Genomic DNA, 26,541 nt, shown 5'->3' with positions numbered 1-26,541 from the left:
GACCTACCAGAGGGACCACAATGGTTTATCCTGTCCTGTGCATTTCTATATCTCTATGAAGATAACTTGATTCCACAACAGCAACATAACATGTAACTTACATACCCTCATTTTGATTAACCAAATGTACACATTTTAAATCTGGAACAGAATATATTAGCTGTACTTAATTACTAATATTATTATAATCAATACAGCTACATGACAAAAATGTGGGGCCAAAAATCTGCATGCCTTTGATCCCGGCATAAGGGCCAGGAGTGGACCACTGGGAACCTTTGCTACTGACCACGCTGGAGTATCCAGGGTCGGTGGGGGGGGGGGGGGGCGGGGAGGGAGGTTCCTATTTTTAATAATCTGAATGGATACCCTCACCACTATGGGCACATCATGGGTGGCTGCTAGAGCGAGGTAGGTTGGTGGGAAAAGCAGTGCTGGCCTAAAAAAGGTTTGGATGCCCCCTTCATTAGGGGATCCGATTTCGTGTAGGTGATAGCAAAATTCTTTCAGGGGTCCGGCAAGCCAATATGCCTCCTCCAACTCGGTATATGAGCCTGTCGACAGATTTCAAGAGGCGCCAGAGAAACTCATGGCCTGAATATCCCTCTAGCCTAGGGTTCCTCCCCCTAGCTATGCCCAGTCTAACCTCACTGTGTTTGTGGCAGATGAAGTTCTGTCCCAAACATGGCCGTGCGAAACTAACAGAGAAGGCCGGGACCCAGCATTTCCGGATCCCTGTATTATTCCCGGCCTTTCTGCCAGAGCTAGGGGCCAGGCAACTGAAGACATGGGTGTCGATGGTGAGAACATGGGAGGGAGGGGGGGTTGCACAAAAGGCCAGAGTCAGAGGAACGGAAAGTTTGAAGGGGGGGGGATGGTTGTAGAGCTGGAGGAGGTTACAGAGATAGGGAGGAGCAACAATAAAGGGATTTCGTTATAAATTTGAGGCTTTGGGGGACCAGGAGTCAATGTAGGTCAGCAAGGACAGGGGTTACCGTGACAGTATTCTTCAAAGAAACTAGCAGCATTTCTGTCTTCCCCCCCCTTTCCTCCGACAAGATCCTTGAGAAAGACTGGTCAATAACTATCAAACCGTATTAAACTATAGGGCAGTTTTGTGCTGCCATGAGGACTGGATAGGGCCACCCAAACTTATTTCATATTACCCCTTATTAGTAATCATAAAGAGGAACCTTAATTCCATCTGATCGGACTGGATTCAAATTTCAGCTTCAGGAAGAGAGAACTTGTATTTATGCAGTGCCTTTCAAATCCTTAAGACATCCCCAAACGCTTCACAGCCAATTAAATATTTTTGAAGCCCAGTCACTCTTCCAATGCAGATAAAGATTTTTGTACAAACTGCAATAGCTAGGCTTCTGAATCTGTGTGTGTTTTTAATAATAGTTCCTATTTTTAAAAGTTTGGATCAGGTCAACTTCTTCATAGCTTTTCACAGGCTTCACAGTATACCTCCAGCTGGGAAGGCAGGGAAGCAGAACAACCAAAATTTCATTCTACAACCATTTCTAATTTTATAATACAAACCATCAGTCCATGTCAAACACTGCCACAATACAAACCATGTGTAAAGGTGTATTTTCTGGTTCGTTTGATACCAGCCAGGATAGTTGACAGTAGACTGTGAAAGAAAATGCTATTTAGAGGGACAGAAGACCTGGTCATTGTGCAAGTGGCTGACCAGAATATACAAGGAATAATATGAGATTAGACTTAAAACCTGTTATTTCTGAAATTGGTTTAAAACTATCCAAGATAGAAAGCTGTGGAAAAGATGAATGCACTAAGCTTTTGTGCTTGACAGCTGAACACATCCTGTGACAGTAGCAGCAAAGATTGTCGCCAAATGTTATTCATCTATGAAGTATGTACCGAGTTATTACTCCAGAAGCCTGTCACAGTGAACACTTACGGCAGCTGTAAATTATTTGGAAACTCTGTTTTAGATGGATCTTCTGCACAGTCCATTGTGAAACTGGAAACGGTACTTTTCCCAATGTTTTGAAACGAGTTCAAGCTGGCCTTATCATGCACAGAGTTATTGAAGTTGATGGTTGTTCTCTCACGGGGTAACCGATCAAAGGATGATACAGCACACTCCCTCACGTCAATGTTTAACAAGGCACTGAGGACTTTGGGTCAAGAACACACCAGTAAGAAGCAAAATAAACAATAAAATGCAATACGCTTTGTCAATCACTCCAGCTTTATTTAACTTAAAACAGTTTCTCGTAAACTAAAAATAAACACAGGGGCATTGAAAATCCATTGCCTGCAATTATGCTGCTATTGCGCCTGCTGAAAACCTCTGCAGCAGGCCTCGCGGATTTTTTGGGGTCAGGGAAAAGTTCCCTATTTTGCATGGAATTGGTAGGCCACTAGGGACCCATCTCAAGTACCTACCTTGGGGTGGGTAGGGGTGGGGGAGGTTGGGAATCCTGGGTCACCAGCCTTGGAAAGAAGTTTGTAATGGCGTTGCTGTTAAATAATTAAAAATACTATTTTTTTTCCAGGGGTCCAGGCCATGATCTCAGACATGGCCCTCAGGTAGGACCCACATATGCCCTTTAGCAGGCCGGTATGCCTTGTTTCACTGGATGTATCACTGCCCATGACTCACCGGGTTGCTCTGATGGCCGACGATGCAGGAACTCCTGACAATAGGAGTCCCCAGGCCTCGGCCCTTTTATGTCACTGGCCTCATAAGGGACAGGTGGAGGCTCTGACCGGCACTAGGCCTACTAGGCCGAGGGGTAATTCTCTCACAAATTCCAGACCTTCCAGCGCATTACTATCAGAGTTAAGGTGGTGCTGCACCAGAAGGACCGCAGATTTTTGACCCCACAAATCTTGATGAAATCTTATACAAATAAAAGAGATTATATCTTGTTTCCTTTAAAAATCTATTGTGAAATGTCTGGAATACTGTCCTGTGCACTGATTCCTCATACACTTCAACTGTAAACAATAAAATAATGATTTTGTCCACAACAATATTACATTATAGCCCCAGCGTGGCACAACTCTGTCAATGGCATGGCACCTCGCAGGTAGCAAGCGCAGGTCAGAAAATCTGGTGCCCGACCTCATATGACCAATTCATTGGCTGGACAATATTCTGATGAACAATTTGGGGGCAGATAATGAGGCCATTTAGCTGGTTTGTGTGACCTAATTTTAATATTTAAATACAAGTGTAAAGTATCCCACACTGAATTTTCAGGTGACGGTCTGCACGGAGTGAAGAGCTTCGTCTATAAATATTTGATATAGGGGAGCCTGGGACTGGCTTGATGAAACAGCCTTCTTAAAGTTAGGTTTTTCATTACCTTCTTTTATGGTTCTATGCCCTTTTGCTGTATTTTGTTCTGTTCATTGCTTGGTTTTGCTCGGTAGCCCTCCATTTTGTTTTCCCCTACTAATACTTTTTTTCACTATTCTGATCGCTGTTTGCTTTGACATCATTCCTCCCAAAAAAGTGAGGATGGGCATTCCAACCATGCTGCATAATTCAGATGAGGAAGAGGAGTTCATGAGGGGTCAGCAAATATATGTGCAATAAGGCGTTTTGGCTACATTCATCACTACCACAGGACCTGTGTGTAAAGACCCCTTCATAGGTACCTGGACATGTCAGAGGAGACAAGTCATTTAGGGTGTCAGCCGTAGCTCAGTGGTTGTACACTCACCTCTGAGTTAGAAGTTTGTGGGTTCAAGTCCCACGCCTGGGATTTGAGCAGAAAATCTAGATTGACACTCCAGTGCAATACTGAGGGAATGCTGCACTGTTAGAGGTGCCGTCTTTTGGATGAGACGTTAAACCGAGGATGTCTGCCCTTTCAGGTGGACATAAAAGATCCCGTGGCACTTTTTCAAAGAAGAGCTAGGGAGTTTTCCCCAGTGTCCTGGTCAATATTTGTCCCGCAATCAACATCATAACATAAGAACATAAGAAATAGGAGTAGGCCATCTGGCCCCTCGAGCCTGCTCCTCCATTCAACAAGGTCATGGTTGATCTTCTACCTCAATGCCATTTTCCTGCACTATCCCCATATCCCTTGATGCCTTTAATATCTAGAAATCTATCGATCTCTGTTTTGATTGTACTCAATGATTGAACCTCCACAGCCCTCTGGGGTAGACAATTCCAAAGATTCACCACTCTGAGTGAAGAAATTTCTCCTCATCTCAGTCCTAAATGGCCTACCCTTTATTCTGAGACTGTGACCCCTGATTCTAGATTCCTCAGCCAGGGGAAACATCCTCCCTGCATCTACTCTGTCGAGCCCTGTAAGAATTTTGTATGTTTCAACGAGATCACCTTTCATTATTCTAAACTCCAGAGAATACGGGCCTAGTCCACTCAATCTCTCCTCATACAACAATCCCACCACCCCAGGAATCAGTCTGGTGAACCTTCGTTGCACTCCCTCTATGGCAAGTATATCCTTTCTTAGGTAAGGAGACCAAAATTGTACACAATACTCCAGGTGCGGTCTCACCAAGACCCTATATAATTGCAGTAAGACATCTTTACTCCTGTACTCAAATCCTTTTGTAATAAAGGCCAACATAACATTTGCTTTCTTAATTGCTTGCTGCACCTGCATATTAGCTTTCAGTGACACATGTACAAGGACACCCAGGTCCCTTTGAACATCAACATTTCCCAATCTCTCACCATTAAAAAAATACCCTGCATTTCTGTTTTCCCATTCACTGAAATGGATTATCTGGGTCATTATTAAATTGCTGTTTGCAGGACCTTGCTGTGTGCAAATTTGTTGCCGCATTTCCTACAATACGCTTCATTGACTGTAAAGCGCTTTGGGACGTCCTGAGGTTGTGAAAGGCAAGTTTGCAAGAACGTAAGTGTGTATGTGTGTTTCTTTCTTTCTTTCTCTTTCTCTCTTTCTTTCTCGTAGCTGCCTTCACTCCATAACACAGGCTGCTTAAAATTGTGCTATATGTTTCAGGATGACCTGCACACAACATCTGGATCGGGGACGGCTAGAAGTAAAGGTTACCACAGCATGAAGCTTTCACCTTACTGCACCAGTACAAGCCTCCCCAGGAGACATCTACCACATCAGACAGTCTGCAGTGCTCACATGTAGAAATCAACACCTGCATAATGGAAAGAAGCATCAGCTGTACATGACACTCAACTTTCACTGAGTGCCAGAGTTCTCTTGAATGCAAAGTGTTGCATACAATCCCCATGTAGCACAGGGCTCTTTGGGCTCCCCGAATGAAAAAAAAACCTTTTCTGATGTGATTGCGATGTAATTGATGGTGATTAAAGTTCTTTCCGGGTTTCGTGACAGGCTGGCTGCCGGCAGGAGCTGCAACGCCAAGGTGGTGGGCGCGGGGGCGGGGGGGGGGGGGCGGGGTGGTGGTGGTGGTGGTGGAGAGAGAGAGTGAGACTTCATCCGGCGCTGGAGCAGAGAGTGGAGGGCGCTGAAGATCGGGGGGGGGGGGCAGAGGGGAAGATCGGGGGGGGGGGCAGAGGGGAAGATCGGGGGGGGGGGCAGAGGGGACGATCGGAGGGGGGGGGCAGAGGGGACGATCGGGGGGGGGCAGAGGGGACGATCGGGGGGGGGGGGCAGAGGGGACGATCGGGGGGGGCAGAGGGGACGATCGGGGGGGGGCAGAGGGGACGATCGGGGGGGGGCAGAGGGGACGATCGGGGGGGGGCAGAGGGGACGATCGGGGGGGGGCAGAGGGGACGATCGGGGGGGGCAGAGGGGACGATCGGTGGGGGGGGCAGAGGGGACGATCGGGGGGGGGGGCAGAGGGGACGATCGGGGGGGCAGAGGGACGATCGGGGGGGCAGAGGGGACGATCGGGGGGGCAGAGGGGACGATCGGGGGGGCAGAGGGGACGATCGGGGGGGCAGAGGGGACGATCGGGGGGGCAGAGGGGACGATCGGGGGGGCAGAGGGGACGATCGGGGGGGCAGAGGGGACGATCGGGGGGGCAGAGGGGACGATCGGGGGGGCAGAGGGGACGATCGGGGGGGCAGAGGGGACGATCGGGGGGGCAGAGGGGACGATCGGGGGGGCAGAGGGGACGATCGGGGGGGGCAGAGGGGACGATCGGGGGGGGCAGAGGGGACGATCGGGGGGGGCAGAGGGGACGATCGGGGGGGGCAGAGGGGACGATCGGGGGGGGGCAGAGGGGACGATCGGGGGGGGCAGAGGGGACGATCGGGGGGGGCAGAGGGGACGATCGGGGGGGGCAGAGGGGACGATCGGGGGGGGCAGAGGGGACGATCGGGGGGGGCAGAGGGGACGATCGGGGGGGGCAGAGGGGACGATCGGGGGGGGCAGAGGGGACGATCGGGGGGGGCAGAGGGGACGATCGGGGGGGGCAGAGGGGACGATCGGGGGGGGCAGAGGGGACGATCGGGGGGGGCAGAGGGGACGATCGGGGGGGGCAGAGGGGACGATCGGGGGGGGCAGAGGGGACGATCGGGGGGGGCAGAGGGGACGATCGGGGGGGGCAGAGGGGACGATCGGGGGGGGCAGAGGGGACGATCGGGGGGGGCAGAGGGGACGATCGGGGGGGGCAGAGGGGACGATCGGGGGGGGCAGAGGGGACGATCGGGGGGGGCAGAGGGGACGATCGGGGGGGGCAGAGGGGACGATCGGGGGGGGCAGAGGGGACGATCGGGGGGGGCAGAGGGGACGATCGGGGGGGGCAGAGGGGACGATCGGGGGGGGGCAGAGGGGACGATCGGGGGGGGCAGAGGGGACGATCGGGGGGGGCAGAGGGGACGATCGCGTGGGGGCAGAGGGGAAGATCGGGGGGGGGCAGAGGGGAAGATCGGGGGGGGGCAGAGGGGAAGATCGGGGGGGGCAGAGGGGAAGATCGGGGGGGGCAGAGGGGAAGATCGGGGGGGGCAGAGGGGAAGATCGGGGGGGGGGCAGAGGGGATGGTTTCAGCAGGCATGAATCAGAAGCCGTGGGAAAGCCGCCCAGGTAAGTTTAAAATCGCTTAAACTCTCTACTACGTCAGAAATAAAGTACCTTAAGTACCTACATTTGGTTCTTTAACTTTAATTGCCGGCAGGATTTCTGGATTTGTGAAGCGGGCGCGCACACAGGCGCGTCTGTGGGGAACTCAGAAGTCGGCAGGTTGGAGCTGGCTTCTGAACCCGCTCAGGATTTGTGCCATTTTCGCAGTCCCCCTGCCCCCAACGCACCCTCAATTTGATTTTAAAATTGAGCCCTTTATATCAATCCCATTGCCTTCATGAACAGAAAAGATTTGCACGCAATAATTGCTCAGGTGATATCTGACCACGAAAACATCATCGTGCCTCCTTAACAGCTTGACCTGGACATCTCAACAGCTGTTTCTGTTCTTCAGCTATTACCTCCACCTTCAAGAAAAGTGTGCCATGTAGCTTAGGCACAATGAAAGAGTATGTTCAAAACGACAATGGTTGTGTACAATGCTTTGAATGGTACATCTCAGAGAGGGCAGCAATTGACAACTTAGGTTTGTGCCATCCTTGATGGGTCCCATAAGAATGCAAGGGCAATTAGGGATGGGCAATAAATGCTGGCCTTGAATGAATAAAAAAAATGCGTACACCATGAAGCATATGGTAACTTCAAGGACATCTGCAGCAAGGACAGAGGCCCTATCTGGGCCATGGGGTTGATATGATTCCCAAATAGGTAGCATTTAAAATGCCTTGCACACAATGGATCCTACTATCCAGTGGAACCTCTGCTCCCTTAGCTGATACTTTCTTTCCACAGGAATCTGATGAAGTGTTGCCACTTGCAAATATAGTGCTTGCCACTTGCTCAATCATGTGTGCACTGCAGACTACTTGATCTGGCAGATATCTCCTGTAATAGCTTGAGAGTATCTGCTCGCATAAACATTTTAATGCTGTAAAAACTTACACTACTACAGGAAGAACTGTCTCTGTTCTGCATGTTGTCTCATGGCCATCGTGCAGCAGATAGCTTTTCTTAAGTGGAGGCAGGGAAGTCTCCTCAGACATGTCCAGGTAGGTATAGTAGGTTCTACAAATGTGGGTCCTGGGCTATTGAGAGGTGTGGACAAAATGCCCCAAGTGCCTTTGGAACCCCAATTGTTGTTCCTTCATAAACTTGTCTTCCTCATCTAAATCATGACATCTTACTGGAATTCCCTTCCTGACCATTTTGAATGGTTGACTTAAATTACAGCAGCAAATTACATAGAATTACATAGAATGTACAGCACAGAAACAGGCCATTTAGCCCAACAGGACCATGCCGATGTTTATGCTTCACACAAGCCTCCTCTAACCCTACTTCATCTAACCCTATCAACATACCCTTCTATTTATTTCTCCCTCATGTATTTATCTAACTTCCTCTTATGCATCTATGCTAGTGCCTCAACTACTCCTTGTGGTAGTGAGCTCCATATTCTAACCACTTTCTGGGTAAAGAAGTTTCTCCAGAATTCCCGATTGGATTTCTGAATGACTATCTTATATTTATGGCCCCAAGTTCTGGTCTCCCCCACAAGTGAAAACATTTTCTCTACGTCTAACCTATCAAACCCTTTCATAATCTTAAAGACCTCCATCAGTCTTCTCTTTTCTAGAGAAAAGAGTCCCAGCCTGTTCAACCTTTCCTGATCGGAATAACCTCTCCGTTCTGGTATCATCCATGTAAATCTTTTTTGCACCTTCTCCAGTGTCTCTATATCCTTTTTATAATATGGAGACCAGAACTGTTCACAATACTCCAAGTGTGGTCTAACCAAAGTTCGACACAAGTTTAACATAACTTCCCTGCTTTTCAATTCTATTCCTCTAGTGCTTTGTTCACTTTTTTTATGGCCTTATATCCAGTTACATCAAAACTACAGCACAGAAACAGGCCATTCGGCCCAACTGGTCCATGCAGGCATTTATGCTCCATATGAGCCTCCTCCCTCCCTACTTCATCTAACCCTATCTGGATACCCTTCTATTCATTTCTCCCTCATGTGCTTATCTAGCTTCCCCTCAAATGCATCTATGCTATTTGCCTCAACTATTTCTTGTGGTAGCGGGTTCCACATTCTTACCACTCTTTGGGTAAAGAAGTTTCTCCTGAATTCCCTATTGAATTTATTAGCAACTATTTTACATTTATGACCTCTAGTTTTGGACTCCCCCACAAGTGGAAACATTTTCTCTACATCTACCCTAATAAACCCCATCAATATCTTAAAGACCTCTATCAGGTCAACCCTCAGCCTTCTCTTCTCTGGAGAAAAGAATCCTAGCCTGTTCAGCCTTTCCTGATAAGGCTATCCTCAGTTCTGGTATCATCCTTGTGAATCTTTTTTGCAACCTCTCCAATGCCTATATATCCTTTCTATAATATGGAGACCAGAACTGTGCACAATATTCCAAGTGTGGTCTAACCAAGTTCTATACAAGTTTGATATAGCTTCCCTGTTTTTCAATTCTATATCTTTAGAAATGAATCCTAGTGCTTGATTTGCCTTTTTTATGGCCTTATTAACCTGCGTCGCTACTTTTATTGATTTGTGTATCTGTACCCCTAAATCCCTTTGCTCCTCTATCCCGTTTTGACTCTTATTATCCAAGTGTGTGGCCTCCTTATTCTCCCTACCAAAATGCATCACCTCACACTTATCTATATCAAAATTCATTTGCCAATTACACGTCCATTCTGCAAGTTTATTAATGTCCTCTTGCATTTTGACGTTTTCTTCCTTTGTATTAACTACACCCCCCAATTTAGTGTCGTCCGCAAATTTTGAAACTGTACTTCCGATTCTCGAATCCAAATCGTTAATGTAAATTGTGAACAATTATTAACCTGCATCGCTACTTTTAGTGAGTTGTGTATCTGTACCCCCAGATCCCTCAGCTCCTCGATCCCATTTAGACTCTTATTTTCTAAGGAGTACGCGGCCTCCTTACTCTTCTGACCAAAGCGCACCACTTCACACTTATTTATATTGACTGTACTCTGGAGAAAACTATCTAGATATTCCTCCCCCTCCCTTATGTGGCAGAGTGTCTCTAACTTGCACTCCAGCTCGCGGACTCTGAGCCGGAGTGTCTTAAGCCAGAGACATTTACTACAGATGTGGAAATCTGGAACTGTCACACTGTCCACAAACTCCCACATATTACAATCCCGATGCACTGCCTGTACTATCATTTCTAGTATTTTAAAATGTATTTATTTATTTATCAGTAGTTTATTTCTAGGACGAATAGAATCACTCGAGATCAAGATTACATTTAGTAAATGGATTTAGCTTGATTTCCAAATAATTAGTAATTACTTAGTTGTTTTTTATTATATGCATTTTTTTGTTTATTTAAGTTTTAAAGTTGATAAATCACTTAGCACCTCCTTCACCCCCTGCACCTAATTCCCACACTCACCAAATTTCCAGTTGAAAGTTCTCACTCTGTTAGCAATTCACCCCGTTAGAAGTTCACTCTCTGTCCTAATTAAGGGTACATTGGCATGAAAAAAAATGTAAAAATGACAGACTATACAGCAAAAATAATTAAAGCATGAAACTAAACGCACCACAATGTAACTGCAAATGCAAAATAAAAATCAAAACTTTTACTAACAACTGTGAAACAAATCGCCCTTTAAAAAGCTTAATTGAGCAGGTTAGGTCCTTAGTATTTACCAGGGAGAATAACAGAGTGGACATGGTATTAGGAGAAGAGATCAAAAAAGATATAACGACACTTAAGATAGAAAGGGGGCAGATAATTGATAAACTAATCAAACTTAGAGAGGATAAAACCAATGGCCTGGATGGATTGTATCCGGGCATATTAAAAGAAGTTAGGAAAGAGAAAGCAGAGGCACTGTTACATATCTACAAAAATTCATTAGAAACGGGATTAGTGTCAGAGAACGAGCGAACAGCTAATGTGATTCCTATACTTAAAAAGGGAGATAGAACAAGTCCAGGGAACGATAGACCAATTAGCTTAACATTGGTGGTAGGAAAGATAGCGGAATCTTTACTCAAAGATGCAATAGAAAAACATCTAGAAAATGAAAATATAATAAAGAGTAATCAGCATGGATTTCAAAAGGGAAGGCCATGCTTGACCAACCTTATTGAAGTTTTTGAAGAAGTAACAGAAAGAGTAGACAAGGATAATGTAGTAGATGTAATAGATTTGAATTTTCAAAAGGCCTTTGATAAGGTAACGCGTAGTAGACTCATGACTAAGGTCAGAGCATGTGGAGTCAGAGGAAAAGTAGCAGAATGGATAGCAAGCTGGCTACAAAACAGAAAACAGAAACAAATAGTAGAGGTTAAGGGTCGTTACTCAGATTGGCAAAAGGTGGGAAGCGGTGTTCCACAAGGATTGGTACTGGGACCACTGTTGTTCACCATTTATATAAACAATGTGGACACAGGAATCGGAAGTACAATTTCAAAATTTGTGGATGACACCAAATTGGGGGATATAGTTAATACTGAGGAAGACTGCGACAAAATACAAGACGACATTAATAAACTTGTAGAATGGGCATGTAATAGGCAAATGAATTTCAATATAGATAAGCGTGAGGTGGTACATTTTGATAAGAAGAATAAGGAGTTCACATAATCTTTGGAAAATAAGAGTCTAAATGGGATAGAGAAGCAAAGGGATCTGGGGGTACAGTTACACAAATCACTAAAAGTAGCAATGCAGGTAATCAAGGCCATAAAAAAGCAAACAAAGCACTGGGGTTCATTTCTGGAAGGATAGAATTGAAAAGCAGTGAAGTTATGTTATACTTGTATAGAATTTGGTTACACCACACTTGGAGTACTGTGCACAGTTCTGGTCTCCATGCTATATAAAGGATATATAGGCACTGGAGAAGGTGCAAATAAGATTTATAGGATGATATCAGAACTGAGAGGTTATACCGATCAGGAAAGATTGAACAGTCTGTGGCTCCATTCTCTAGAAAAGAGAAGGCTGAGGGTGACCTGGTAGAGGTCTTTAAGATTATGAAAGGGTTTGATGGGGTAGACATAGAGGAGATGTTTCCACTTGTCAGGGAGACCAAAACTAGGGGCTATAAATATAAGATAGTCACTGATAAATCCAACAGGGAATTCAGGAGAAACTTCTTTACCCAGGGAGTGGTTAGACTGTGAAACTCGCTACTACAGGGAGTAGTTGAGGTGAATAGAATAGATGCATTTAAGGGGAAGCTACATAAACACCTGAGGGAGAAAGGAATAGAAGGATATGTTGATAGGATTAGATGAGGTAGGATGGGAGGAGACTCATATGGAGCATAAACACCGGCATGGACCAGTTGGGCTGAATGGCCTGTTTCTGTGCTGTACATTTTATGTACTTCTATGTAATTCAATGATTACCGATGCGTCTATTTGATGTGGGTGAACTCAGCATGGGGGCAGAGGCCATTGAAAATAACACCCATTAGAATAATTTGCAAAGGCTTTGCTAGCCTGGTAGTGCAATCTTCTTCACAACTAGGAAATTCTTCAAATTAAAGTGGCCCAATTTTATGATTTGTCCAGGCACACAGTAATGCTCTGCTCCCTTGAAAAATCAGAAATCATGGGCAGGATTTTAACTGTGAAAAACGGGTGGGATGGGGGTGGGGAGGGCATTGAAAATTGCAACAATTTCAGACTCACCCGCAACCCGCCCATTTACGGTTTTCACCGGGGCAGGAAACCAACCAGGCCCTGCAGGCCTCCATTTTGAAAGGTTTTATGATTTCAACCTCTGGAGGCCAGGATTCCTGGGCCTTGTCCGCGCTGCATCAGACGAGGTGAGAAGGCCCGAAACTGCAGGTGAATGCCTTTCGTGCACAGCTTGTGGACCTGGAGGAATAGGAATGCTTCCCCCAGGCCCAACAAGCCTACTGCAGTGACCCCCCCCCCACAACGATCGCAAATACGCCCCCAAACAATCGCGGACACCCCCCAACAATCACGGACCCCTGCGATTACCCCGCTCCCGACCTGACCCACCCCCGGAGACTGATCTACGCCCCACCCCAATGACTGACCTCCACCCCCCCCCGCCCCCATGACTGACTCTCCAGTGACTGACCTCCGAAGCCTGACCTCCCCCCACAACCCGGATGCCTGACCTCCACCCACCCGTGACTCACCCCCCCCCCCCCCCCCGTGACCACCCATACCCCCGTGCCCACCCATGCCCCCATCCCCCCCATCCATACAATCTAAGACTTATCTGAACACTTAGCTGTCAATCAGGCTGGCCTGCCATACAGGAAACCGACAAAAAAAATAAAAGACGTCCTTACGTCAAGATCGTATGGATGTTCAGGAAACCCGTACTTCTGGGTTTCCCGTCCGCAATTCGACCCCCCACCCCCTTCCCGGCTCCGGGTCAAAATCCTGGCTCGTGTGTCAGTATACCAAAGCTCAAATTCTTTATGAGTAAGCATCTAATTATTGATCTTTGTAGTATTGAGAGACCGTTGTCCTCCTACTTGAGAGGCCGAGGCAAATGTTTACTACAACAACTTAAGACAATACGAAATAAAATTCAACATGGTGGTGCCAATGAGTCCATCACTACTTTTTCAACACTTGTTTTAGAGTCTGAAAAGTAGAACTGTCAGACTGGTGTGCTGAAGCTTTTATAAGGGCTACTTCTCCAAACTATGCTCCCTGCAAGTGTGGCTCCCCACTAGGAGTGCAAGATCATGGAATTATCACTATACTATTATAATTTATCAAAACGGGTAAAAAAAAGCCAACAATTAGAGCAGATGCAAAACTATATGTTAGTAATAGTGAAAATATTATTCTCAAAATGGCAAGACACTCATGGTAGTGTTTTGTGATTCTTGTTTATAAACAAATTCACTTTATTTGGATATATTTTCCTCCGTTCACAAATGTTAGCAAAGAAGTTATGAGTATAGAACGAAGAAACTCAGTTTATAGTCTTGCCGACTTTTTTGCTTACATTCACGAATGGTGGAAATTATACTCACTGTTATTTTTAAGATGTTGTAGTAAAGCAAGCTTCATGTGTACAATAGAAGTTACCAGCAGAACTTGCCTAATACTATTACAATACCGTACATGGATACCAATGGTTACTGTGCTGTGCACCAGACAAATGTTGCAAGTAGATGTTGGAATCATATTTCATGGTTTTATGTAGGTTTAGATATACTCTTGCAATTTTTGTTGATATCTAATTATTCTGCTCATTTTTCAAAGCATCAGTGATACATCAAAAAACTTGAATTTAACCATGGTAACTGAACATCCCAATTAAAAGCAATTGCTCCCAATGAAAGAGTATAGCTTTAGCAATCAATTAAGCCTAGCTTTTTGATCTAATAGAATGTAGTGACATAGAAAGGTATAACAAATTGCAAAGTCAAACCCTTGAGCTTGTATCTTACTAGCTTTCATTGACAATAAATGATGTGTGATTACAGTAAGCAGCACTGAGGGAGGCATGCTTGGCAGATTCTTCCTCTAGGCACTGCTACTATGGCTTTGTGCCATGTTATACTCCTACCTGTCAAGACTTCATTTAGGATACACTGACTGCTACTGGCCATGAGGCGAACCTGGGCTAAGACATCCACATCTGGGCTGTATCTCACCACCGCAATCTCCTGAAATGCCTGAGCAGCAGAGATCATTTCTGTAATGATTAACAGGATGTGTTATAAATTGTTTTGTTTGATGTTTTCTGTAATCACTGCAGTAGTAGAACCTCTCCTACACAAACTACTTTCACTGACATATTAACCGAGAGCTTTATCTGAAAAAAATTGTTTCGAAACAGATAGGGAAAGCAACACATTTATAATGAATTGTCATACCTCAGGGATTAATACACATAATACACATAGATGTATCTTGCACTTTGGTGTATGTGGCTATTAAATATAGAATAATAAATACCTGAGAATGAGCTGCAAGTCTGTAATGCAAGCAAGGGGTATACATGATGATAGAAATTACAAGAGCAAAAGCTCAGTCAGTTTGATGAAGTAGAGTGTTGTAGTTCACTACAAATATTTACTATTTTATGAAATGTATACAAATTATATACATAAAATTATAATTTTCATAATGTAGGTTTCCTGCTGGTATTATGGTATGATACAGCACAGAAGGAGGCCATTTGGCCCATCGTGCCTGTGCTGAATCTTTGCTGGAGCTATTCGATTTGCCCGCTCCTCTGCTCTTACCCATGGCCCTGTAATTATTTTTCCTTCAAGTATTTATCCAATTCCCTTTTGAAAGTTATTATTGAATCTGCTTCCCTTTCAGGCAGTGCATTCTAGATCATTACAACTCGCTGCGTTAAAAAATGTTTCCTCATGTTGCCTCTGGCTCTTTTGACGATCACCTTAAATCTGTGTCCTCTGCTTACTGACTCTTCTGCCACTGGAAACGGTTTCTCCTTATTTACTCTATCAAAACCGTTCATGATTTTGAACATCCCTATCAAATCTCCCCTTGACCTTCTCAGTTCTGGGGAGAACAACCCCAACTTCTCCAGTCTCTCCACATAACTGAAGTCCCTCATACCTGGTACCATTCTAGTAAATTTCTTCTGACCCCTCTGCAAGACCTTGACATCCTTCCTAAAGTGTGGTGCCCAGAATTGAACACAATCTCCAGCTGAGGCCTAACTAGTGTTTTATAAAGGTTTAGCATTACTTCCTTGCTTCTGTGCTCTATGCCCCTTTTAGTAAAGCCCAGGACTGTATACACTTTTTCAAAAGCCTTCTCAACTTGTACTGCCACCTTCAAAGATTTGTGTACATACACCCCCAGGTCTTTCTGTTCCTACACCCCTTTAAAATTGTATCATTTAGTTTATATTTCCTCTCCTTTTTCTTCCTACCAAAATGTATCACTTCACACTTCTCTGCATTACATTTCATCTGCCATGTGTCTGCCCATTTCACCAGTCTGTCCATGTCCTCCTGAAGTCTGTTACTATCCTCTACATCGTTTACTACATTTCTGAATTTCACGTCATCTGCAAACTTTGAAATTATACCCTGTATACCCAAGTCCAGGTCATTAATATATATCAAAACAAGCAGTGATCCTAATACACACCCCTGGGGAACACCACTGTACTCTTCCCTCCAGTCTGACAAACAACCCTTCACCACTACTCTCTGCTTTCTGTCTCTTAGCTAATTTTGTCTCCATTCTGCCATTGTCCCTTTAATCCCATGGGCTTTAATTTTGCTAATTCGTCTATTGTGTGGTACTTTAGCAAATGCCTTTTAAAAGTCCATGTACACAACATCAATCACATCACCTTCATCAACCCACTCCGTTACCTCATCAAAGAACTCAATCATGTTCGTGAAACATGATTTTCCTTTAACAAATCCATGCTGACTTTTATTTATTAGCCCATACTTTTCCAAGTGCCAATTAACTTTGTCCTGGATTATTGCCTCTAAAAGATTCCCCACCACCGACCTTGGACTGACTGGCCTGGTTTATCCCTTCCCCCTTTTTTGAACAGGGGTGTAACATTTGCAATTCTCCAGTCCTCTGGCACCACTCCCATATCTAGTGAGGATTGGAGGATTATGGTCAGAGCCGCCGCAATTTCGATCTTTACTTCCCTCAGTAACCTCGGATGCATCCCATCTAGACTGGGTGACTTTTCTACTGTGAGTACGGCCAACTTTTTAAGTACCTCCTCTTTATCTATTTTTATCCTATGCAATATCTCTATGGCCTCCTCCTTTACTGCTACATCGGCAGCATCCTCTTCTGCAGTGAAGACGGATACAAAGTATTCATTTAGTACCTAAGCCATACCCCCCTGCCTCCATAAGATCATCTTTTCTGTCCCTATTCGGCCCCACCCTTCCTTTGGCTACTCTTTTACTATTTAGAAGTTTATAAAAGACTTTTGGATTCCCTTATATGTTGGCCACTAATCTATTCTCATACTCTCTCTTTGCTCCTTATTGTCTTTTTTAGATCTCCTCTCGGCTTTCTGTATTTAGCTTCCTTCTCTACTGTATTATGAAACTTTCATTTGTCATAAGCCTCCTTTATCTGTTTCATTTTAATCTCTATATCTTTAGTCATCCAGAGAGCTCTAGTTTTGGATGCCCTTCCTTTCTCCCTCGTGGGAATGTGTCTACAATGTACCCGAACCATCTCCTCCTTGAAGGCCTCCCATTGTTCAATTGCTGTTTTGCCGACCAATTTTTGATTCCAATCCACCAGGGCAAGATCCCTTATTAACTCACTGAAATTAGCCCTCCTCCAGTTAAGTATTTTTATGCTTGTTTGTTCCTTGTCCTTTTCCATAACTATTCTATTGATTCTAATGATATTATGATTACTGATCACCTGCTGCACCTGCATACTAACTTTTTGATTTTCTTGCACTGGGACCCCCAGATCCCTTTGTACTGCAGTACTTTCCAGTTTCTCGCCATTAAGATAATAACTTGCTCTCTGATTTTTCCTGCCAAAGTGCATAACCTCACATTTTCCAATATTGTATTGCAACTACTCTATAGTTCTTGCATCTTTCTGTATTTTGTTTGCAAATTTGCTCCTCTATCTCCTCCCCACTATTTGGTGGCCTATAGTATACACCCTCTAATAGCTCTAATAGCTCATCTATTGTTCCTTAACTCTAACCAAATAGATTCTGTCTTTGACCCCTCAATTACATTATCCTTTTCCAGTGCTATAATAGTTTCTTTGATCAATCATGCCACCCTCCCACCCCCAAACTTGTGTTACTTCACTATCTTTCCTGAATACCCTGTGGCCAGGAATATTAAGTACCCAATCCTCCTCATTATAGAATGCATTGAGCCAGTGTGGCCTAAGGTTTTACTACTTATTGTGTCATGGGCCTGAAGGTATACAGCATCATATTGCCACATATCAGGAGCTGAAGTATTAGAAGTTTTCTTGGCCAGCGATATATTAGTTTTTTAGTTTTATAATTTTCTCCCCTTCATAGAATCATAGAAAATATACAGCACAGAAGGAGGCCATTCGGCCCTTCATGTCCGCACCGGCCGAAAACAAGCCACCCAGCCTAATCCCACTTTCCAGCACTTGGTCCGTAGTCATGTAGGTTACGGCACTTCAGGTGCACATCCAGGTATTTTTTATATGAGTTGAGGGTTTCTACCACTACCACCCTTTCAGGCAGTGAGTTCCAGACCCCCCCACCCACTGGGTGAATTTTTTTTTCCTCAGCTCCTCTCTAATCCTTCTATCAATCACTTTAAATCTATGCCCCCTGGTTATTGACCTCTCTGCTAAGGGAAATAGGTCCTTCCTATCCACTCTATCTGGGTCCCTCATAATTTTGTACACCTCAATTAAATCACCCCTTAGTCTCCTCTGTTCTAAGGAAAACAGCCCCAGCCGATCCAATCTTCCCTCATAGCTAGAATTCTCCAGTCCTGGCAACATCCTCATAAATCTCCACTGCATCCTCTCTAGTGCAATCACATCTTTCCCAGAATGTGGTGACCAGACCTGTACGCAAAACTCAAGCTGTGACCTAACTAGTGTTTTATACAGTTCCAGCATAACCTCCCTGCTCTTATATTCTATGCCTCGGCTAATAAAGGAAAGTATTCCTTATGCCTTCTTAACCACCTTATCTACCTGTCCTGCTACCTTCAGGGATCTATGGACGTGCAATCCAAGGTCCCTCACTTCCTCTACACTGCTCAGTACTTCCCATTTATTGTGTATTCCCTTGCCTTATCTGTCCCTCCTTCTTCTGAAGGCAGTGAGTCTTCATGGAGTATGGTTCCATAAGTGGCAGTCACCTCCAGAAACTGTCCCATCTCCATGTGCAAGCCTACACAACGAGTGCTGGTTTTGGCAGGCGATTCATAACATAAGAACAGACAAACATAAGAAATAGGAGCTGGAGTAGGCCATACGGCCCCTTGAGCCTGCTCCGCCATTCAATAAAACTATGACTGATCTTCGACCACAACTCCACTTTCCCGCCCAATTCCCGATATCGTCCAAAAATCCAGCAATTTCAGTCTTGAATATGCTCAACGACTAAGCATCCACAGCCCTCTGGGGTAGACAATTCCAAATATTCATGACCCTCTGAATGAAGAAATTCCTCCTCATCTCGGTCCTAAATGGCCGACCCCTCATCCTGAGACTATGTCCCCCAGTTCTAGACTCTCCCGCCAGGGGAAACATCATCTCAGCATCTACCCTGTCAAGCCTTCTTAGAATCTTATATGTTACAATGAGATCACCTCTCATTCTTCTAAACTCCAGAGAGTATAGGCCCATTCCACTCAATCTTTTGTAAAAGGACAACCCTCTCATCCCAGGAATCACTCTAGCGAACCATGAAAGAATCATACATAAGCCCAATTCTGTCTTAATCAAACATTTACATATGCACATTTTCAGCCAGGGTATACTAGATCATGAAACAACTGGCTAATTTTTATCCTCCTTATCCCAGGGATGCAGAGGCAAGTTTAGTGCTTTCACTAATTGTAAACATTACATAACACTTACCATTTCCATGTAATTTTTGAATGATGGACTCTTTAAATTCAATAATCTTCATGTACATTTTGATGAATTCCTCTGTCAATAGGTGAAATGTAGAGAGGTCTGAAGTTGGTCTCAAAGTGACTGACATGTCTGGTCCCATAAGAAGTCTCCTTATTCTATCACGTTCATCACAATCTGTAAGCATATGGTTAATTACTGTTTCAAAAGGAGAAGGAAAAGTTATCACTGTATTGAAAAATAGATTTACTGTCTTCAAAGGCTACAGAATCATACAAAGAACCATCATTTAATGCACAGAGCAATTTTAGAGGCATGGTACACTTTGTAAATAGGTTTTCCTTATTGAACAGTCATGGTTTTCAGGGAGATGGAGTTCCAGAAACAGATTTTACACAGGCATTGTGGAAAGTTTTCAATAACTTGCAGTTCTATCGTGCTCCTCTTATGCAGAGCAACATCTCAAATTACTTTACAAGATGAACACTGAGCACGCATGAGAAAGAGAATAAAATGGGGATGGGAGAACCAACAGTACATTGAACAGTCGCGTCGTAATGAGGCTTTTCATGACAGCAAGGAAGGTGACAAAGCAGACCTGTTGGGCTAGGAACTTCTAGAGGACATATGGTGGTAATTTATACATTGAATCTACCTAGCAGACCAGAAACATAAAATAAATTTGTACATAGATGATGTAGTACTGTACATATCTGACACCTTGGTATCACTCCTAAGTGTTAGGTTTATCATTGAAATGTTTAGTTATTTGTCTGAAAGCAATAATAATTATGCCAAAATAGAGACCATGGGCTTGGGTCCAACACTCCCACATGGACTCCAGAATTCCAATTCAAAAGGAGTTAAGTGGGATTTAGGTATTGAGCATAGTTGCCAACCATCCGCGTTTTATGCAGACAATAAGCAATTCTCGTGACCTTTCGCAGTGTGCAGCTGGACGCTTTCGGGCCTGAGCCCCTGAAGGTCACCGACCATGCACATCTCAAGAGCTGTTGACTGAGCCACAGTAGACTTCCACCTCCCATGTTGTAGCCACTGAGGGTCAGCCATGTAGGAGTACTAGAGCAGGTGAGAGAGCACTTAAGGCAGGCACTAGGGGCTCACCCTATGGTGATAATTAGAGTTAGACATTTGTATAAAACTGTAAAATTATAAACCTATTTGAAATCTTTGTGTGCAGAGAGTGTTCCTGTAGTAGCTGATGACCCTACAATGTTAGTTGACATTAATATCAGTTTTGGTCTTTAGACGGATACAGTTTATTTGAGAGTGGAAGGACTGGGACAGATTTTGGATATGACTACTAATGCAGTGGGGTAGGCATTGTTCAGCTGAAGTTCCCTTCAGTGAGCTGCTGCAGAACAACTCTGGCTTTAGGCAAATGTTGCCCCTCCTGCCTCCTTGTCATCTTTATGTGATCAGTGTCCTCTCCTTTATCATGTTGAAGACCCTCCTCCAATGGTGGTTCCAAGTGTTGTCCCCATTGCAGAGAAAAGTTATGTAGCATACAGGAAATCATTATCATATGGGATATTCTGTGGGCTGTATGGCAGGAAGCCCCCTCACCTGGCCAAACATCTGAAATTGTTGTTCGAGAATTCCAATGGTCTGCTTGATGAGGGCTCGAGTTGACTCATGGATCTGATTGTAACAGGGTTCTGCAGCTAACTAAGAGGAGACATAAGCTTACCATGCAGGGGCTAACCCTAGTCTCCAAGCAGCCACCCTTTAACTTGCTGAAGAGCTCTAGTTGCAGGCAGGTGTGGAGCCCTCCCGCTTCCTTAGCAATTTCTGTGTCATCTCCCTCATCATGCTAAAGGTCCTCGTATAATGGTGATTCCATGTGTTATCACCTTTGCAGAGTGAAGTTATGCAGCATACAACAAACCACTATTGTATGGGACACTGTTTGTGGGCTGTATTGCAGGACACCACCAGAGCCGTCTAGGCATTGAATCATTGCTTGAGGAGTCCAATGGTCTGTTCGATGAGGGCTATAGTTGAGCCATGGATCTGATTATACCACAGTTCGACTGCTGACCTTGGGTTCCTCAGAGTAGTCATGAGCCAAGTGTACAGGGGATAGCTCTTGTACCCAAACAGCCAGTCTTTCACCTACTGGGCAGGAGTAAAGTGTGTGAGGATGAAGGATTACTTCAGTATAAAAGCATCATAACAGCTGCCAGAAAAGCAGGCACAGACCTATGTGATGTGCTGCAGTTCTTGCAATTCTTAAAGGCATTGTGAAGGAGCCCGTAGAGTAACCTGGGTGAGGTCAATGAGGCCCTGGACTTGGGGAGAACCTGCAATCTGTGCAAACCATAGAGCCCTATCCTGTCACTTCCGGATGTCCATGGGAAAGTAATGAAAGCATTTGCTTTAGTAAACATGGCATCAGTCACCTGCTTAATGCAAGCATGAACTGCAGACTGACTGATATTACTGATTCCCCCATGGCAGCCTGGAAGGAACGGGAGGCAAAGAAGTTCAGGGCTGCAGTGACCTTGACTGCAACAGGCAATGTTGTGCCAGCTGTGGTAGCTGGTTGCAGGTCTTGTTTCAGGAAGCGACAGAACTCCGTGACAACCTCCCTAGAGGCGTCTCCTTATGAACTGCACCTCAGAGAAGTGCAGATATGTTGTCCTGGGCCTATGTTGGGAGGTAAGGATTCCTGTGAGCACACCTACTTCTATTTGCTCTCCTACCAGCTGCAGCTCTGATTGCTCCTTCCTCCTCCTGCTCCTCCTCCTCTTTCTCATGCTAGAGTGGAATTGCCAGAGGAAACCACATGAGGAAAAAAAATGTGTTGTCAGAAGGCCTTTAAGAGTTCGGAACATTCTACAGCCACTACAAGCACTTTGAAATCATCTAATAATACAAGCAAAATGCCTCCCAAAACCACCCAGTGTTTTATCTGACCTCAGCTGCGGATGCCCTTAAATACTGTGGGAAATGGCTGCCTCCCGACTTGTACTGCCCGTGGTTTGTGGGGAGATTGAGGAACTGCCGGTAGCAACCCGGACAGAGATGAGAATGGTATTTGGGGTCTTGACAATGCCATTTGACCCTAATTTCTATATGATCATTAGATCCCCGCCTCTTTCCGGTGGGAGCTCCAGCCGCCTAAATCGAGGTCCACTCAAAAATCAGAACAGGTGGTTCTGTTCTCATGACTTTGGTCACAGTACTGCCCTATTTTTAGGCATAAACGAGGCGGTAGTGAGATAAAAATTGCCCCACGTTCCAGTTTCAATTTTGACATTTACTTACTGACAAATTTCCTCCATGTCAGGAAGTCTGTGTGTTGAAATGCCAAAACCATCTTTAAGCTGTGTGAAATGACCCATTAAATCAATAATGACAAAAAAATTGCACTGTATCATTTCCATGGATTATGACCCTTAAAAAAGCACCGAGGTATTCATAAAAAGGATCATTCACTGAATATTGGAATAAAATGGTGCAAAAACACCAATTATTAATGTAATCTATTATCAAAATGCAGCTTCACAGCAGCCTGTAGACAGTATATTGTGCAACCGCAGTGTACCAGTGGAGAACGGATGAATATTGAGTCTAATAGCAGGTGTGCTGATCCAGCAGACTGCTTGGTGTTGAGCTTCTTGAGTATTGTTGCGACTGCACCCATCTGGATAAATGGTGAGTATTCAAATGGTGAGAGGTGAGCCACTCATTGGTGGAGTACTGAGTCTCTGCTCTGTTCTTGTAGCGAAGGTTTGACATGGCGGGTCCAGTTAAGTTTCAGGTAACCCTGAAGATGTTGATGGTTGGGTACTCAGCAATGGTGGTAAATAAAGGATAGGAGAGGTTTGGGGCTTCCTCTTGTTGGAGAGGGTCATTACTTGGCACTTAGGTGACACAAATTTTACATGTTACATGTCAACCCAAACCTGGATGTTATCCAATTGCTTCTGTAGCCTGGCATGGGCTACTTCATAATTGGAGCATTTGTTAATGGAGCTGAACACTGGAATCAACAGGGGTTCCACCCTTGATCTTATGTTGAACGGAAAGTCATTGTTGAAGCAACTAAAGATGTTTGGGCCAAGGACACTGCCCTGAGGAACCCCTGCAGCATTGTTGTGGGGCTGCTATGATTGACCTCTGACAACCATGACTATCTTACTGCATATCAGATATGATTCCAGCCACTGGAGGGTTTCCCTTTGAACCTCATTGACCTCCTTGGTACCATACTAGGTTGAATGCTGCCCTGACCTTTAGAGCAGCTACTTTTACTTCTCGTCTGGCACTCAGCTCTAAATCATTATTCACCCAAATCCACCTGGAGAATTTAGCTGATGCTAAGTAGTAATGGGGAAAATGAAAAATTGTTTAGGGTGGGAGGGCATGAAAAGCAACATTTTACTAAAACACTAATAAAATCCTGAAATCCAAAGTAATAAAAAGGAATTACATTTACTCAAGTCACATTGAAGCAGATGGTCCGGTCATAGGACTTTATTCGGAGCTGTTTTTCATTGTATGCTGGGTTTTTTTGAGTTGTCAGCTTTTTTGAAGCAGCTTATCAGCTTTTCCAAGTTTTGTAGGTTGGCATGTATGATTAAGGGATCTGTGTCTATCAAATGAATCTAATTTCCTAACTATAATTGGTCTTATCAAAGAGGGCTAAGTTAGATGGAATAAGTAATTTTTGAACTGTTGTTTTATATGCAAAAACAGCAGCCAATTTATGCACAGCAAGATCCAACAAAGGGTTTTGGTGGTGTTTATTGAGAGATGAATGTTGGTCAGCACACCTCGAAAATGCCATGCTCTTCTTATAAAAAGTGTCATGGGATCTTTTGCGACCACAACCTGGCTTTATTTCTGGGTTTAACGCTGGCGCGTAAAAGTAAAGGCTTCCCATTGGGAATGCAAAGTCCAAAAAAATAACTATTTTCAACTCCCACCCACCCCCAACCCACCCGTTCTTGGGGTTTAAAATCACCCCCTTTATGTCCATCTGAACTGATAGGTGGGGCTTCAGTTTAATGTCTCATCTGAACAACAGTACTTCCGACAATGCAGCACTCCTTCAAAACTGTACTGAAATATCAGCCTAGGTTATATTCTCAAATCCTGGAGCAGAGTTTGAACCCATGATTTTCTGACTCAAAGGTGAGAATGCCACCACTCAGTCAAGCTGACACGAGTGTGCTATCATGGAGCCAATCTGCAACAAGTGACCTATTTTCTTCCTTGGTTGAGTTAGTATTCTGAAATCAATGTATTTTTATCTAATGCTCCCAGTCTAACGACCTCAGACCACATTTAAGCAACTCAACCAAATGATTTCCAAATTTCTATGGAATAGTAACTCTTCAGAGGCAGGTTTCATTTCCCTTGGATGGGGGAGGGGGAATTTCTTGTGCAAACTATCTTTATTATTACTGGGGTATTCAAATGTACTCAGCCTTTGAATGGTGAAAAACTACAGAGTAGTTTGATACAGAGCATGAGCAGGATCTGCTGACACCAATGCTGATCTTTCATTTATGACTTGGTCACTGATTATTCAGATGAGTTGAGCTGAATTATTTGCAATTGGTGTCAGCATGCAAAAAACGATGCAAGTTTCTTTTTTATTCCTCAAATTAAAAGAAAAGTTTGCAAAGAACTTTTTCAAGAAAACAATCTCTCTTTAACCGTCACAACTCAGATATATTGCCTCATTCACCAATTAATTATGGTCTTTGCTGGGTGAATATAATTTTGAAACTGTCTTAATATTAAAAGCCAGTTTCAAAATTATACTAAAAAAATAACTTGACACATGTACAGCCAATAGTATCCATTTTAAAAATGAAACAGCTACAAAGTATAATTAACTAAAGTTCTTTCATCTCCAAATTTCTGTTTTCCCTGAATATGTTTGTTTTTAACCCATGAGTATTAATGACAGTGCTGAATTAAAATACTCAATTGAATTGACATAATCAGTAAAGCAACCAATATGATAATTATGTAGGAAATTGTGCTTAGCCATACAATGAGCCGGATTTATTTCTGCCTCTAATCAGCAAATAATGTTATTTTAATAAACTTACAGATCTCCTATAAGTTGGTTATGATGATAAGAGCATCATACCATGTAACACACAATGGGCTAGAAATTGCTGTGAGCGGCGAACGACCCGCGCTCGCTGCTCTTTACATACTAACTTAACCATATTGTATCCGCGGTCTTTATTGTGGGAACTTCCTCTAATGGGAACCTGAAAAGAGTCCAGCGTTAACTCCCGCGAATCTAGGATCTATGTGGGTGATGTGAGGATCACTCTCTCCCCTCAACCAATCAGATTGCAACATCCTTGACAAGTTACGAAGAGTCAAAACCTTGAAGTGCAAGCTACAGTGAGTCAAAACCAGGAAGTGAAAGCTACAACAGTAAGATCAATTATAAAAAACTGTTAGAGAAAGTAAAATAAAGAGAGGGTAAGACAGAGATAAAAGAGACAGAAGGAAAAAGTTAAAGAACTTAAATTTAAATTAAAAAAAATTCCAACAACTATTAAAATCACAATGAATGAGACTCCACAATTTTTAATTTAATTTTCAGTGCCAGAGAGATTGTTTGGCAGTCATTAACACTTACCACGCTGTTAAAACTTAGTCTAGACCGAAAAAGACTCAGAGTACCTGTTTTGTGGTGAGATTAGTTTGTTTCCAGTTGGGCAGGAGAGCAAGTTGGCTCTGGTCCGTTGATTGCAGCCGGCAAGGTCCCTTTAATGCAAAGCTTTCAGATCACTGGCGAACCAGGAAGAACAAGTTCTGGATTTCCGCATTTGACTGCGTGTGTGCAGTCGCTGGAAGTTGCTTTTTGATTTCGCCATTTATAACAGTGAGCGCTGTTAGGCTCACTGTTATTTTAAAGGCAATTTCCGGCCCATTCAATGTGCTATTATATAA

The 26,541-nt window shown here is 44.1% G+C and overlaps 2 protein-coding genes across 2 annotated transcripts in view; both read right to left on the bottom strand.

Moving 5' to 3' along the window:
• LOC137320501 (uncharacterized) overlaps nucleotides 1–14,684 on the bottom strand; it is a 58,690-nt gene extending 44,006 nt beyond the window's left edge. Inside the window, exons 1-2 of the mRNA XM_067982194.1 lie at nucleotides 14,582–14,684; nucleotides 1,934–2,153 (exon numbers count right to left, since the gene is read on the bottom strand). Of these exons, the coding sequence (XP_067838295.1) occupies nucleotides 1,934–2,153; nucleotides 14,582–14,624 (263 nt within the window). The 5' untranslated portion in view covers nucleotides 14,625–14,684. The remainder of the gene's footprint in view (nucleotides 1–1,933; nucleotides 2,154–14,581) is intronic.
• An 80-nt stretch (nucleotides 14,685–14,764) lies between these two features.
• The window catches only part of LOC137320635 (uncharacterized), a 42,173-nt gene continuing 30,396 nt past the window's right edge, over nucleotides 14,765–26,541 (bottom strand). Inside the window, exons 4-6 of the mRNA XM_067982315.1 lie at nucleotides 19,591–19,764; nucleotides 16,745–16,821; nucleotides 14,765–14,830 (exon numbers count right to left, since the gene is read on the bottom strand). Of these exons, the coding sequence (XP_067838416.1) occupies nucleotides 14,765–14,830; nucleotides 16,745–16,821; nucleotides 19,591–19,764 (317 nt within the window). The remainder of the gene's footprint in view (nucleotides 14,831–16,744; nucleotides 16,822–19,590; nucleotides 19,765–26,541) is intronic.

The sequence above is a fragment of the Heptranchias perlo genome, chromosome 4 (genome assembly GCF_035084215.1).
Source record: "Heptranchias perlo isolate sHepPer1 chromosome 4, sHepPer1.hap1, whole genome shotgun sequence".
Classification (NCBI taxonomy): Eukaryota; Metazoa; Chordata; class Chondrichthyes; order Hexanchiformes; family Hexanchidae; genus Heptranchias; species Heptranchias perlo.
The sequence above is the reverse complement of the archived record's forward strand: the minus strand, read 5'-3'. Positions and strand labels throughout refer to the sequence as shown.